This window comes from Aptenodytes forsteri, unplaced genomic scaffold, assembly GCF_000699145.1.
Source record: "Aptenodytes forsteri isolate BGI_AS27 unplaced genomic scaffold, ASM69914v1 Scaffold198, whole genome shotgun sequence".
Lineage (NCBI taxonomy): Eukaryota > Metazoa > Chordata > Aves > Sphenisciformes > Spheniscidae > Aptenodytes > Aptenodytes forsteri.
In genome coordinates this window covers 617,487-632,358 of record NW_008795697.1, presented here as the reverse complement: position 1 = coordinate 632,358, position 14,872 = coordinate 617,487, and the positions used below count along the sequence as shown (strand labels likewise).

Here is a 14,872-nt window from a genome sequence, read left to right as displayed (position 1 = left end):
AACGTTTCAATTAAAGAACACCATCCAGAGGGTTAAATCCCACTTTGTGGCTATTTCAATGTAAGGCAAGACTTGCAGCAGCATTCTCACCAGTCTCTGTTGATCTCTCTGCCAGTCCTTCTGTTTCTCTAGCTCTGTTTGTTGCTGCTGTCTTCGCGCTCTCTCTCTCTCCTCTTTCTTGTTTTTATCTTGCTCTTTCATCGTCTTGAAGAGCAACTGCAGTTGTTCCCAGTCAGCTTTCAGCTTTGCCTCTCTTTCCTTCTGGGCCTCTAAGGAACGGATTACCTCTTGTTTTTGACCCTGAAGAGATTCCAGCGTAGCTCGCAATTTGTCACTGACCTCTCTCTCTTTCTGGGTTTCTTCGCAGCACATCTGTACTTCAGCCTCTAGCTGCCTTTTGGAACGAATGGCCTTCTGGTGCATTTTCTCAATAATAGCAGCTAGCTCCATAGTTCGGGACCTCTCTTCTTCCAGCTGGGCTTGGAGCTCTCGAACAAAGGCTTGTTCCAGCAGTGACTCCCTGTGCTGACAAGAAGCACCTTCTTTCACTCTCATGTTCAACTGTTCTGTCAAAACACGTTCATGATTCAAGGAATTCAGGAGCTCCAACGAACGATTTTTCTCAGTGTCCAAATTTCTCTGTAGCTCCAACAGTTTGGTCTGTTCCTGGGACAGCAATGCTTCACAGCGGGAGTGCTCGATCTGAAGTTCCTTGCGGAGATTATCATTTACCGTTTGCTCATGCTCTAAGGATACGGCCAGCTGGCTATTCTGCACTGACTGCAACTCCAAAGCAGTCTGCAGCTCCTGTTCAAAAGGGGGAAGCACATATTAATAGTCCAGCACAAACACTCATTTGTGGGGCAGGCTAGCATTTGACAATTTTCAACCTCCTGTTTTATCCAGGAAGAAATTCAAGACTGAACTAGAGTAGTTCAGGTATTAAAAAGTTTAATTTTCTAATTACAAGTGCCAGAATCATGCTTGTTAGCAACATGACACCAAGTAACAAAATCAAAGATTGTAATGTTAAAATTTTTTCCAGTACATTCTTTTTTCTTCAATTCGTAAGACCCTCATTAGGAAATCACTATTCTTTACATCACTCAATCCCCTTAATAAGTGACATCTGAAGCAGAAATAACCCATGTTGATTTAAAAAGAACCAAAAATCTAAGCAGTAACAGTAGATGTAAAACCTCTGGATTTTACGGCTCATCTGTTTAAAGCACACAATACAGACTGATAAAAATAATCCATCCCTAGGTCCATTTTGTGAGCCAGCCTTTCTTCAGAAGGGAAGGGAGTGACTGAAGGGGCAGTCCCACGGTACTTGCAGACAGTCAGAGCTAGCATTGCTGTCATCCTGGGGCGGGGGGGGGGGCAGGTCGGCCCTACCCACCCCCCCCAGCCAGCACTACTTCTCCTTGGATCTTGTAGAAAGCCAGGTCAGATGCTAAGTGGCATCAGCTTTCCACACTACAGCTTCAAGGGAGGATTTGGGAATGCGAGACTGCAGCGATGTGAACTGTGAATGGTTTAATCTGGTGCACAGCTACACCTGGGGCAACGCACTTTTCTCTTTGCCTTGGCTAAGATGGGCCCTGCCTTCCCTGCATGAGCAAGATGGAGGATGTTAGCACCATGTCCTACCACACAAGTAGTAACAAAAATCCCAACAAACAAAAAATCACCCACAGACCTAAACATCTCCCAGAAAGATGATGTGAGAGGCCAGACTACAAGGAAATAGTCAGAATTGTGTTTCCTCACTTAGGGCATTTAACTCGGATTGTTTTGGAGTTATCTGATAGAGTTTGGTTTTGGTTTTTAAGTTTAAAAAAGGTTTATGTTAAATCTTCTTCCTTTTCCAGTCACTGTAGGCCTTTTACAAGAACTGAGTCATTGCTATCACAGTATCAGAGAGAAAACTGTTCATTTGTTTTCTGTTCAATTTAGAAGAAAGGGAACAAGACAAGACTTTGGTTAACCTCCAAAAATACATGTTATATTGGAAAGGCTCCAGTTACTCTCTGCCAAGCATATGTATCATTGGGTGTTTTCTTTATAATCTCAGTTATCATACACATCACATCCTCACAGCATGTTTGCTCTGGAATAAAGGGTGCAGTAACACAATTGTAGAATCTGGCTCTCCCTACACAAGGGGCAGTACAAAACTAGTCCCAAGAATGTGAAAACATAAAGCTCCAAAAACACTAAGAAGATATGGGGGGGAAGGTGTACAACTTTTGCTTATTTCTGCATATGCAATTAAGGAGGGTAACTGAAAGCTTTAATTCTGTGAAAACAAAATAAACCCTATGCACATTGAGTAGAAGTTTGGTTTTTTTTCTTTAAACAGTTATTAAACAAAAACCATTGGACGTGAAAAAAACTGCAAAAATAACCTGTTAGATAACTTCATGCAGCAAGGGAGGTGAACTGAAGCATTGAGATGTAGGACATTACCTCCAAGGCCTTTGTCTTTTCATCTTCTGCTTTCTTATGCTGAAGCTGTTGTTCCTCAAACAAACCTTGTAACTCCGTTTCCTTCAGATGTTCAGTCTGCAAGTCTTCAAGTGCAATTGTCAAATCCTTTTCTTTTTTTTCCAATTCAAAACTGCAAAGTTCAAAAAGACACTTCAGAATAGAACATCCTTCACCAGCAATGCAAACAAGACATTTTTGGGTTACTTTTTGTGAGTTGGTCTATTGCCTGGATTCTTTAAGATGGTCTCTGCTCTTTCTAGAGAGGGTCAGTTTTCAAGTCACAATTATTTAGCATCTGAAAACATTTGCCTCCCTGCAAGCAAAGCTAGAATTGCTCTATTTAGTAACAATTAAGAGATAGGGAGAAGTTATCTATCCTGGCAGAGCAAAACTGTTGTCCTGTGAGAGGAAAGAAAAACATTGGCATACACTAGGAATAAGGGGGTGGGGAGTAGAGGAAAAAACCCATACACAAGATGTCAGGCAAACAGAAGTACCAACCAAAAGACTAAGACAAAAGCTCCAGGAGTGGGGTACATCGGGGATACAGGGATCTAGTATGTTCACTTTTAGTAGACCCATACAACATGCACTTACTTCCACAACCTTCTCAGTCAACACTACAGAAAATGTCAATATGCAAATTTGAATTGAAGAATAAATAAATTTAAGCAGTTAGTAAAGAAAAACGAACATATCCATGAAAAGTGAGAGAGGTTAGTTTTCCTCCTTGTGTTTCCAAGTGCTAAGCCATTTGTGGATCCAATGAGTATAAAGCTCTTTCAGACCTGTTAGATAACTAAAATAAAATAAATTAATAAATCTACTTCTCACCGTAACTGGTTTATTTCCCTCCGAAGCTCTTCTAGGGATTTCTGCAGCTCTTCATTCTCTTGCTTACTTTCATGAAGCTCTGATTTCAGGGCTGCTTTTTCTTGATTCAAGAGATCACATGTTTCAGAGGCTCTCTTCTGCTCCTCAGACAGGGTGCTGTGCAAGTCACTTACGATAGATTTTTCCTGCTGAAGCTTATATTCTAATAATTCAACTAGGATAAGAAAATGTTAGTTATTTGTATTACAGAGAACTTGACAACGTTATCAGTTACACTGGTTCAAACTCGGGAGGGGGGGGGCGCGCAGAAATCAGCTGTATTAAAGTGTTCTTCCCTGGAAAATTCGTTTCTTTTCAAACATATGAATCAGCAGAAAGATGCACATACATACTACAGCTCTGCTGCTAGAGGACCAGGCAAAGTGAGAACAACATGAAAGCTGGGTGAGACTATAAGAGCTACTGTGATATACTGTCAGTAACCTGTTACTAATGGATTCTAAACCTCATTAAGCAAACCCATCCATTTACTAGCAAACATATGTATAAAGAATTCCCTGAAAACCAACAAGGGTATTTTACTATCTTTGATGGTTTTTCTACATGTATACACTATTTAACAAAGAGTCACCCTTCAGTTCTATGGCTTTGGGTTATTTTAAAGCTTCTCATTGCTTTTCAGATTTTTCTTAACAACTAATATTAGAAAGAAGAATTCCTTCCTCTGCTAAAATCGCAGAAGACCTGAGTGCATTAGTAAAACTGAAAAATTGTACAGCATCTGCTTCTTTGCAAAACAATCTTTTATTTGCCTTTTATCTTCTAGGCAAAAAAGGAAAGAACTGACATAGAAGACCAGATAACAGGAACTTGGCGATTACTACCTTTCCTCCGAAGGTGGTGTTCTTGTTTGCTCCTATGATCTTCTGCGTTGGTAAGGGTTTCCTGTAACTGTTGTAGCTTCTCCTGGTTCTGAAGATGTGTCATGCGTAGCTGAGCTCGGAGGTCCTGTATTTCAGAGAGCAAGCTATTCCGATCTGAGGAGAAAAGGTGCTCTACAACCATCTGCCTCTGTTCCTCCTGAAAATGAACCAAGTCCTATTAAATCTACAAGGCTGTTCCCATATTTTCTGCAAAGATAAACCCTAGAGAAACCCTTGCAGTACAAGTTTTATATGGAAGCAACTTCAGATGACTAAGTTCATGCTTCATATTAATGCAAAATGTTAACATTAAGTAACAAAGAAAAACCCACTTCACTAGCTTCCAAATAGAATAACAGTTATTAATAATAGTTTGTACATAATAGTTACTACAAACAATCCAGTCTGAACCTAAAAACTAGATACCGTCAGCAAAAAAATCCCAAACAGATTCAGAGTTAGCTCAATATATACCCTTTGCAAAAGAAGTCTGAAGCTCTAGATGGAATTCTTCCCCTCATCACTATTTATCAAATATTTCCTTCTCACTGTCACAATCTTTCTGGATGCCAGCTAAAATACTCAATAGGCTTTGTACACAATATACAAAGTTTGAGAAAAATGGTACCAAAACATAGATTATAAAAGCCTACTGATCCCACACAATCTGGATTAATGCACAAGATAAGATTTAACAATGAAAGTAATAAAAATGTAAAAAAACAAAAAATCCCACGGAGGCATAGAAGTGATTTATGAGCATAACACTTTAAGAGGTTTTCTTACTTGTTGTTTCATTATGTATTCCAGTTTTTCCACTAACGAACCTTCATCACCAGACTCAGGATTGGAGAAGTGAGACTTCAAGTCAATTTGCAACACATTTCTCTCCTTCTCAAACACGCTCTGTACTGCTTGCAGCAGTTCTCCTCTCCAGTCAGCAGCAATACTTGAAAATTCCTGTTAAAAAAAAAAAAAAAAATTTTTTAAATGGCATCTCTCTCAATCTCTAACCCAGTCTTTCATATCATTACTGTGTAAGAGTATACCTATCTGTTAATTTAAGCAGATCAAAGGTGTTTAAAGAGGCCTGTTCAAATCTCAAAGGAAAGAGTCCCTTGCTCCTCATACATATATATACACACACACAAACTCCATAACAATATACATTTTTATATATATAAAAACCTGGTTACCTTGCTTTAAAGGATATTTTTATTGTCATACCTTGTTTCCTCTATCTGCCATCTTGCTAAGGTAATCTTTCAGCGACTGTATAGCATCCAGCAAGGCTAAGCCCTCCTTCTGCCATCCCTCCATTGCCACTCTGGTCTGATGAATATTTTTCAGCTCCCTAAAACCAAAGGGACATTCTGACAAAGCCAGTATTTTGCGGCTCTCCTCATATACCATCTTCAGCACAGCCTAAGAAGGAAAAAAAATAATAATGCATATTAGGAAACAGGCATCAGCATCCTGACAGTGTACAAGCAGGATGGGATAGCACTAGACAACAAAAATAAGAAGGCTGTCCAAGGCTGTGATACAGATAAAGGCATGCAGGTCTGTCCTGCTACTTGGTATACTTAATAAACTAAGAATACACATACACACACACATATACATAGAGCGAACCAACAGTTACCAGAGAATTTTTATCTCCTAACACTGAGGTCAATATTTAAGAATACAGTGGCCACTTAAATACTGTATTCACAGTGTTACAGTACAAATGGCAGTCTTGGCCAGTGCATCTTATTGCTGTGTACATCAGCATGCTAATATGCAATTAAGCCAAAAGGACTGTACTTTGTTGTTTCTGAACTATTTAGAATTTAATTTATTCCCAGGAAAGTTAGCTATCAAGTCTGAAGCCATGTTACTAAACCCTAGTGATGCCAGAAAACTGAATTACATATTTAGACAACCTTGGCTTAAAATTTAGCAGATTATGTTAAAATAACATCTCCCAAAATAATCTGTCTTAATAATTTACATAGTGGAAATTGTTTCTTCTAACATTGTCAGGCAAAATAACATCTTTTAAATAAATTCCCTGTTCACAAACTATTACATCATGCACAGACGTTTCCTGGTCTCTTTTCAAGGTATTTAAGTCCTTTTCTACATATATCTCATCAGAAATATCCCAGCCTCGATGTGGAGCTGTTCCTCATTGCTATTCACTTTAACAACAACAATACGGAGTACTTTTCTTTAACTCTTGATATTCTTTCTTTGCACTTTTGTGAATGAATTAACTTTTGAACCAACTTAAGTTGCTTTTCTGTTACCAGAATCAAAATAGTGATTATTTCAAGAGCCTATGCTAAACGATGAAAACCTTTAGTAAACATTAACAACAGAAGCACACTAAAGTGTTCAGACTAAACATTCAGTACTGGAATATGCACTCAGATCTTACAGCCAGTAAAGTCTAAACTGATGGTCCAAGAAAGAAACTAAATAAAAAGTTCTGGTTTTTAAGAGAAAATAAAATTCGCCTCTTCCATGAAGTCTATGAAACTATGCTCTTTGAGAATTATTAATTTTTTAGATACAGAATCACAGAATGGTTTGGGTTGGAAGGGACCTTTAAAGATCATCTAGTCCAACCCCCCTGCCACGAGCACGGGGACATCTTTCATTAGATCAGGTGGCTCAATGCCTCGTCCAACCTAATTTTGAACATTTCCAGGGATGGGACATTCACAGCTTCTCTGGGCAACCTGTTCCAGTGTCTCACCATGCTCATTGTAAAGAATTTCTTACTTATGTCCAGTCTAAACCTACCCTTTCAGTTTAAAACTGTTGTTCCTTCTCCTGTCACTGGTAGTGACAGCCCCTCTCCACCTTTCTTACAAGCCTCTTTTATACATTGAAAGGCCACAATAAGGTCTCCTTGGAGCCTTCTCTTCTCTAGGCTGAACAACCCCAACTCTCTCAGCCTCTCTCCATAGGAGAGGTGTTCCAGCCCTCTGACCATTTTTATGGCCCTCCTCTGGACCTGGTCCAACAAGTCTGTGTCTTTCCTGTGCTGGTGACCCCAGAGCTGGACGCAGTACTCCAGGTAGGGTCTCACCAGAGCAGAGTAGAGGGGCAGAATCACCTCCCTCGACCTGCTGGCCACGCTTCTTTTGATGCAGCCCAGGATACGATTGGCCTTCTGGGCTGCGAGCGCACATTGCTGGCTCATGTCCAGCTTTTCATCCACTGGTACCCCCAAGTCCTTCTCGGAAGGGCTGCTCTCAATCCCTTCATCCCCCAGCCTGTATTGATACCGGGGGTTGCCCCGACCCAGGTGCAGGACCTTGCACTTGGCCTTGTTGAACCTCATGAGGTTCACATGGACCCACTCCTCCAGCCTGTCCAGGTGCCTCTGGATGGCATCCCTTCCCTCAAGTGAATCAATGGCACCACTCAACTTGGTGTCATCTGCAAACTTGCTGAGGGTGCACTCAATTCCACTGTCTATGTCATTAATGAAGATATGAAATAGTATTGGTCCCAGTACACACCGTTGAGGAACGCCACTTGTTACTAATTGCCACTTGGTCATTGAGCTGTTGACTGTAACTCTTTGGACGCAGCCATCCAGCCAATTCCTTATCCATCTAACAGTCCATCCATCAAATCCATCTCTCTCCAATTTAGAGAGGATGATGTTGTGGGGGACCATATCAAAGGCCTTACAGAAGCCCAGGTAGATGACATCACTCGCTCTTCCCTTGTCTGCTGATACAGTCACTCCATTGTAGAAGGCCACCAGATTAGTCAGGCACGATTTTCCCTTGGTGAAGCCATGTCGGCTGTATCTAATCACCTTCCTGTGTTCTATATGCTCAATATAAGTTCCTGGAGGATCTGTTTCATGATCTTACTGGGCACTGAGGTGAGGCTGACAGGTCAGTAGTTCCCAGAGTCCTCTTTATTACTCTTTTTAAAAATGGGTGTGATGTTTCCCTTTTCTCCAGTCACTGGGGACCTTATCTGACTGCCATGACTTTTCAAAAATGGAGAGTGGCTTAGCGACTACATCTGCCAATTCCCTCAGGACCCTGGGATTCATCTCTTCAGGTCCCATGGACTTGTGTATGTCCAGGTTCCCCAGGTGGTCTTGAACCTGATCTTCTCTTATGATGGGAGGGACTTCATTCCCCAATCCCTGCCTTGAGGTTCAGGGACTTAAGATGCAAGAAGAGTGACTGCCAGTGAAAACCTGGCAAAAAAGTTGAGTACCTCAGCCTTGTTGGTTGTCACTAGTTCTCCTGTCTTATTTATCGTGTGTGTGTATATACACACACACACACACTTTCTTTAATTTTCCTTTTCTGTCCAATGTATTTGTAGAAGCCCTTCTTATTATTCTTCCTCACATTCCTTGCCAAATTCCCCTCCAACTGTGCCTTAGCTTTCCTGATCCCAACCCTACACATCCAGGCAGCATCCCTGTATTCTTCCCAGGTTACATATCCCTGGTTCCACTGCCTGTGCATTTCCTTCTTATACTTTAGTTCAACTGGGGGGTCCTTACTCAGCCTTGCTTGTCTCCTGCCTTCCTCACCTGATTTCTTACACATGGGAATCAAAAGCTCTGGTGCTTTAAGAAAGATGTCCTTAAATAGCTGCCAGGTACTGTTTTGCTCCTTTATCCCTGAGGGCAGTTTCCCAGGGAGTCCCATCCATAAATTCTTTAAACAACTGAAAGCTTGCTCTCCCAAAATTCAGTGTCCTGACTCTACACTGTTTTTCAAAGACAGCTCTGTACTATCAATCTTTTTCTTTTTTAAAAACATAGAGAGAAACCCCGCTGCCTCTCCTTCCTTTTGCCTGTCTCTTCTGAACAGTTTATAGCCATCAACCGCATTGTTCCAATCATGTGATTTGTCCCACCGAAGTTTCAGTGATAGCAATTAGATTGTAGCTTTCTAGCTGCACAGTGACTTCCGACTCCTCCTGTTTGTTACCCATGCTATGTGCATTGGTATAGAGGCACTTCACTTGGGCTGTCAACTGTGTCACCTTTTTGGAGGAACAAGCCCCAGTTTCTTTGAGACATTTCATAGGTGTTTCCCTGTTGGTTCCTAATACATCAGCTGCCTCTGGCTCTTCTCTGTTGCTCAAAACTCCATCCCCTTTTCCCACTAAGTCTAGTTTAAAGCTCTCCTTATAGGTTTGGCCAGCTTATTGGTGAAGACACTCTTGTCCCACTTGGTCAGGTGAATCCCATCAGCTCCCAACAGATGTGGCTTCTCAAAGATACATCCATGATCATAGAAACCAAAACCCTGAGTATAGCACCAGCTACGCAGCCAGGCATTCACTTGTTCGTGTCCTCCATCCTGGACCCCTTCCTCTGACTGGGAGGATACAGGAGAATACCACCTGTGCTCCCAATCCTTTTAACATTGATCCAAGAGACATATAGCCTCTTTTGATGGTTCCAAGTTACCTTGTTACAGTATTATTAGACCCTACATGGAACAGTAGGAGCGGATGATAATCTGTAGGGTTCACCAGGCTTGACAGCCTTTCAGTGATGTCACAAATACAAGCTCCCGGTAGGCAGCAAACTTCTCTAGAGAAATTGTCTGTGCGGCAAATGGGTGCTTCAGTGCCTCTCAGTAAGGAATCTCCAATTACTAATACTTTACATGCTTTTCTGGTGGCACTGGTTCTAATGCAAGTGGGTGGTTGTTTCAACTTTGCATGGCTGGCTTTTCCTGGATCATGTCAGTTATTCAATGTGCTCTTCATTCTCCAACTCCAGAGCATCATGTCTGTTATGAAGTGGCACTTCAGAGGATGGGGGAAAGTTCTTCCTTCTACCTTGAGCAGAGATGAAGGTCCAGCTTCCTTCTTGTGAGTTACTTGTGTCAGTCAGCTTGAGTTTGACTTCAGGCATACCCTCCCCTTGCACAGCCTTCCTTCATTGCACAGATCTTCCTTCATTTTGCTGAGTAAGCTGAAAGAATCTGCGAAACATTTTAGGAGGCAGCATTCACTTTCTAGGAAGTATATTTCTTCCAGTTTCTTATTACTCAAGTTTCTTCAAGTATTCGAACTCCCTGTAGCCTACTGCACTTACCCACGTACTTCTCACCAGCCTCATAGATGAGATGATTTGGAGCACTGAATTTCTCCCTTTCACCAGCTGGAATTCCTGGAATGCCTGAGAGCTCATTCAGCTGCAGCACCAAACCAAAGAGTCCCAGGCATATACTTTCTTAAACTTGCCTTACTGACTAGAATAAGCAAATCACTGCTCAGTCTTCTGTATGTTCTTCATGCTCCTTGAACTGACTCTGAAAGATCCCTCCACACCTTGCAGTGGTGTTTCCACAGCTCTCCATCATATCAGAATGATAAGAATAGGCAAGGGAGCATGATGTCAGCTAGCTATGCTTATTTATGAAACAACTTTTTGTAAAGCCTCCAAGACAAACCGATGAGATCACCCCCCCCCCCCCCCGCCACATTCTGGAACATCACCAGTGCTGTCCTAGCAAAACTTTTTCAATTCTAGCAAGTACAAGCAAGACAAATGTCAGTAAATTTGTCACATGAGAGATGCGAAAATGACTCAAGAAGCATAATCAACTTGAAGTTTAAACTATTACAGAACAGTTTACAGTGTAAAGGTAGCAGCTAACTATTTTATATTAGCATTTTGTTTTCTCTGTTTCCATTTTAATTTGCTTGTATGCTTATATTAATCATATATTACCTTCAGCTGTGGTGAAAGTATTTCCTTTTCTCTCATTGATTCCATAATATCTGGAAACATTCCACGGTACCGCAGATAAGCCATAAAACTAGCATCTAGGTGGTCTGATGTTTGTAGCTCCTGCTTTAGTTTAGCTGCCAAATTTGAGCTGGTATCTGAAGAAAGAGACAGCCCCCCGCACCCACAAGTGTTACAAAGATGAAAAGAACTTGAAACCAGCATAACTGCTTGCAAAATAACCATGATTTCTTCTGCTAGTATGAATGCAGGGTCAGCTGAAGTTAGTTGGTTGAGATCTCAACTAACTTAAATAAGTAAAAAGGCTGTAAGTTGCCTTTAGAACCAGAGAAAGTGTTGTAGTTAAGTCAGGACTCACTAAAACCCCAAGCATCCTTTTCAATATATAAAGATGAAAAGGTAAAAGCAGACTTCCACTAGCACAAATATACAAGTCTTTCTAAACAAAGAACCACCTGAGAAAGGCATAGCTTTCAAATAAAAGATCTACAGTAAAAGAAAACGGGAGAAAGAGGAAACGTTATAATATTTTTATACTGAAGTTAACAAAAGGTGAAAGGAATCTACAAAGTTAAACTTACTGCTGCCATATCCATCGCTCATCGCATCTATGGCAGATGCTCTTGATCTTATATCATCTTGTAAATCAGAAGGGGTTAAAGTTAGATTATCAGCTTCTCTCATCTGCTTGGAAATAATTTTTCACATTAATTTAGTTTTCTGAATCCAGCTATAGAGTTTTCTGCATTTATAACAACTTTGTTACTAGTATAGATTTTAGCAAATGCCTACTTGATCATAGTGTTAGAGATGGCAAATACCACTATGAATGCAACATTGGTGCTCTCTGGAACCCATTCCATCTCATTTTTTTCTCCCTTTCAATAGTCTTAAGAAACAGACATGTATTTATAATTAATTGCCCTTCAAGAGCAAGGCACAAAAATATACAACCAAAGATTAATTTTCTGAAATACAGAGTTTACCTTTCTGTGAAATGATACAGACACAAATATGTAAAATATTTCCATTAAAAAGAAAAAACGCTATTCTCCAATTTTGAAACAGTTTTTTCTAACACTCAACAACAGATATTTGTAAGTGGAGAACTGTTACAGTAAATTAAGTACCGTAGCAGCAAAAGAGTTTTACAGGTTTTAGCTCAATTACTTGCACATGAAGTATTATCACAAATTTATCAGTTGCTTCCATGTAGCGCAACTGCAAAAGTACCAGGATTTGAAGAGTCCTCTCAACAAATGTTCTGCGAGCACAAGATCAATACCCATATTTTTACTGACACCACATCAGCAGCGTATAGATGTGCAGGACACAAAGCCTGCTGTAAGCAGCTTATTGCTCAGTTTTAGGTTTTGGAAGACTGTTTTCAATTATTAGAAGCAGTCATAAACAGTGTTTTAATACAGGCCAGAATTTGCTCCACTATCTGACAGTGAGAGAGGAACTAACAACCCTATGTCCAGAACGTTACTGGACCTACCCCTCTCGGTGTGTAAGTTTCTACTACTTGGAGCCAATGGCCCAACAATGGTCCAAGGGGGACAGAGCTGAGCAGTCTTGTTTAATTAGAATGAAATCAGACTTGAAATATCACTTACCAAAATCTTCTCCATATCTTGGTCATCATCAACAGAGTAGGTGCTTTCAGAGAAAGCTGGAGATTTTCTATCTACTCCCACTGCTGCTTCCTCACTGCCATTTTCATACAGGTTAGAATATCCCAGCAATACAGAATTATCTTCTTGCATGGATGACCTGGTGTGCATCATTTCAAAATCTGTGCTTTCAACTTCCGAAAAGGGTGTCAGATGAAGCACTGGTTGAAGTTCCATGCTTATATCTTGCTTTCTCACAATCTCAGGTGAGCCCCATGAAGCCATACCTGCAATGAAATTCTGGAAGTCTTTTGAAGTGTCTTTGCCTATGTTCAAATTGTGTTTTGGAGAATCAGGAGTTTGATGAATTTCCAACATTTGCTGGCCATGCTTTTTCAAATCTTGCTCCTCTTCAGAGCTGTTGATCACATCCAATTCCTGAGTCAAGATATTTTCTTGTGATTGCTTAATCTGAGTTTTTGGATTTATATTGTGAGTCGTCAAGTCAAACATAACTTCATCTTTTTCCTACAATGAAATAACACATTGTTTAATGGAATTTAAATACAATTTTACAAACTGAAAAACATGCATTTAAAAAGATCTTCTCAAATTTAATAGCCGTATCTTATTCCCAGGTTTTATGTAAAAATGATCCAACAGTTTAGTATATTTTATATGCCAGCTAACCAGGCTTTTTTAACAAGCATATCATTAATAGGAGAAGAAAAATAAAAGCAAATGTATTTCTGCAGAGCTGACTTTTGTATCCATCAGGAAAAAAGGGTATTGCTTGTAGCTGTGTAGATAATCTTTTTGCTTTCAACAGGTTTTGATTTGTATTTATTTGCTTTCCTAACTGGACAAATCTTCTGAACTATCTTAAGGCTTAATTCCTGTCCCAGGGCACCAGGAAAAAATGGTTAAGAAGTCTACAGATGGTTCTTATGCCTGCCATTTCAATGCAGGAGAAACTATCAACCATCTACTTCTAGTCACTGGAAGGAAAAGCAACATGGATTCACATGTCCCTTCATGTGACAGACACAGCAGCCATACATACCAACATGCTTTATCCTAAATTTTGGTAAGGCCATACTTGTACCTTTTAGTGTCCTGTTCCCACAGGGGTACTCTACTCTTTTTTTTTTTATTATTTTTCCAAGCACCAAACAACAGACTTAGGTCTCTGCTGATCAGCAACACTGCAGACCATTTCTCAGACTCTGACTCTATAAAAACAGATACACTAGGTCAGACCAAAGTCGTTCTACCCAACCACCATCTCAGAGAGGCCAACAGGGAAACACAGCTTGCATGGACACAACAGGTGTCCGTCTTCCTCAGTTCTTGTGATCCTTGAACATAACTAGCTATTTTCCAGCCTGAGGGCTTGGGTATCTGAATGGCCACAGAACCTTTCCAGCATCTTTCCCATAGTGTGAAGGCACGGTCACTGACCAGGCCAAGGCTAGACTTCCACCTTCAAACTGCAGAGACATCTGAATAATGTCAATACTGTGCCATGGAGTATGCAGATACATCCCTGCCTACCTTGCTACAAGGGTTCTCATTTAGTCAGCATTTCTATATAAAGAGCTTTCTTCCCTTCCCAAGGCCTCTTGAGGTTACTGTTCTTTTTCTATGACCTTAATGCTCTTTTCAACAAGCAGGTGTGTCACACACACCATGGGAAGGCTGCTGTTGCAGAGCCACTGCTCCAACAAGTCCCACTGTTTGCTCCAGAAGTCAAGAATTCAAACCTTCTCCCTGTCTTTCAGCCTCTAAACCTGTTACTCACTCCACCTGGAGGCTGACATCCAAATGGAACATCTCTGAACTGCATCATGAAAATACCTTTACCCTCATCCTTATAACCTCAGGGATCCAGTGTGATAGGACTTGCCATCACCAAGTGATTAAGGAATCCTAAGGCTAGGGCCCAACTTGCTGTAATTCCAGGGCTTACTGATGTCGTTAATATAGAAACTCCTAAGGGAAAAGTAGGCACAAGTGCGCTCATGACAAAGGCTGTGCCTCTTCTGCAGCAGAAGGGAGACTCCAGAGCATATATTGAGCATGCCAAGCTGCAGCTTCTCTTCTAATGCCTCCACAACTTATGCAGAATGTCAGGCTGCCCTGCTTCCTCCACTTTTTTCATATTCAGTGCCCCAGGCACTGAATCCTCTAAAGCCCCCTCCAAAGTTGGCCCACCCACTGCTTTAAGCGGTGTCTGTTTTCCCTCCTTGCTGCCTTCCTCC

The 14,872-nt window shown here is 40.9% G+C and overlaps 1 protein-coding gene across 2 annotated transcripts in view; it reads right to left on the bottom strand.

Moving 5' to 3' along the window:
* Nucleotides 1–14,872, bottom strand: part of PCNT (pericentrin) — a 105,175-nt gene that overhangs the window by 18,316 nt on the left and 71,987 nt on the right. Inside the window, exons 39-47 of one of the 2 annotated variants that reach the window (XM_019473082.1) lie at nucleotides 12,615–13,139; nucleotides 11,577–11,679; nucleotides 10,978–11,132; nucleotides 5,478–5,675; nucleotides 5,037–5,210; nucleotides 4,212–4,407; nucleotides 3,328–3,541; nucleotides 2,473–2,623; nucleotides 91–807 (exon numbers count right to left, since the gene is read on the bottom strand). In XM_019473082.1, the coding sequence (XP_019328627.1) occupies nucleotides 91–807; nucleotides 2,473–2,623; nucleotides 3,328–3,541; nucleotides 4,212–4,407; nucleotides 5,037–5,210; nucleotides 5,478–5,675; nucleotides 10,978–11,132; nucleotides 11,577–11,679; nucleotides 12,615–13,139 (2,433 nt within the window). Of the gene's footprint in view, nucleotides 1–90; nucleotides 808–2,472; nucleotides 2,624–3,327; nucleotides 3,542–4,211; nucleotides 4,408–5,036; nucleotides 5,211–5,477; nucleotides 5,676–10,977; nucleotides 11,133–11,576; nucleotides 11,683–12,614; nucleotides 13,140–14,872 lie in introns of both variants that reach the window. The other variant, XM_019473083.1, reaches the window with a different exon arrangement.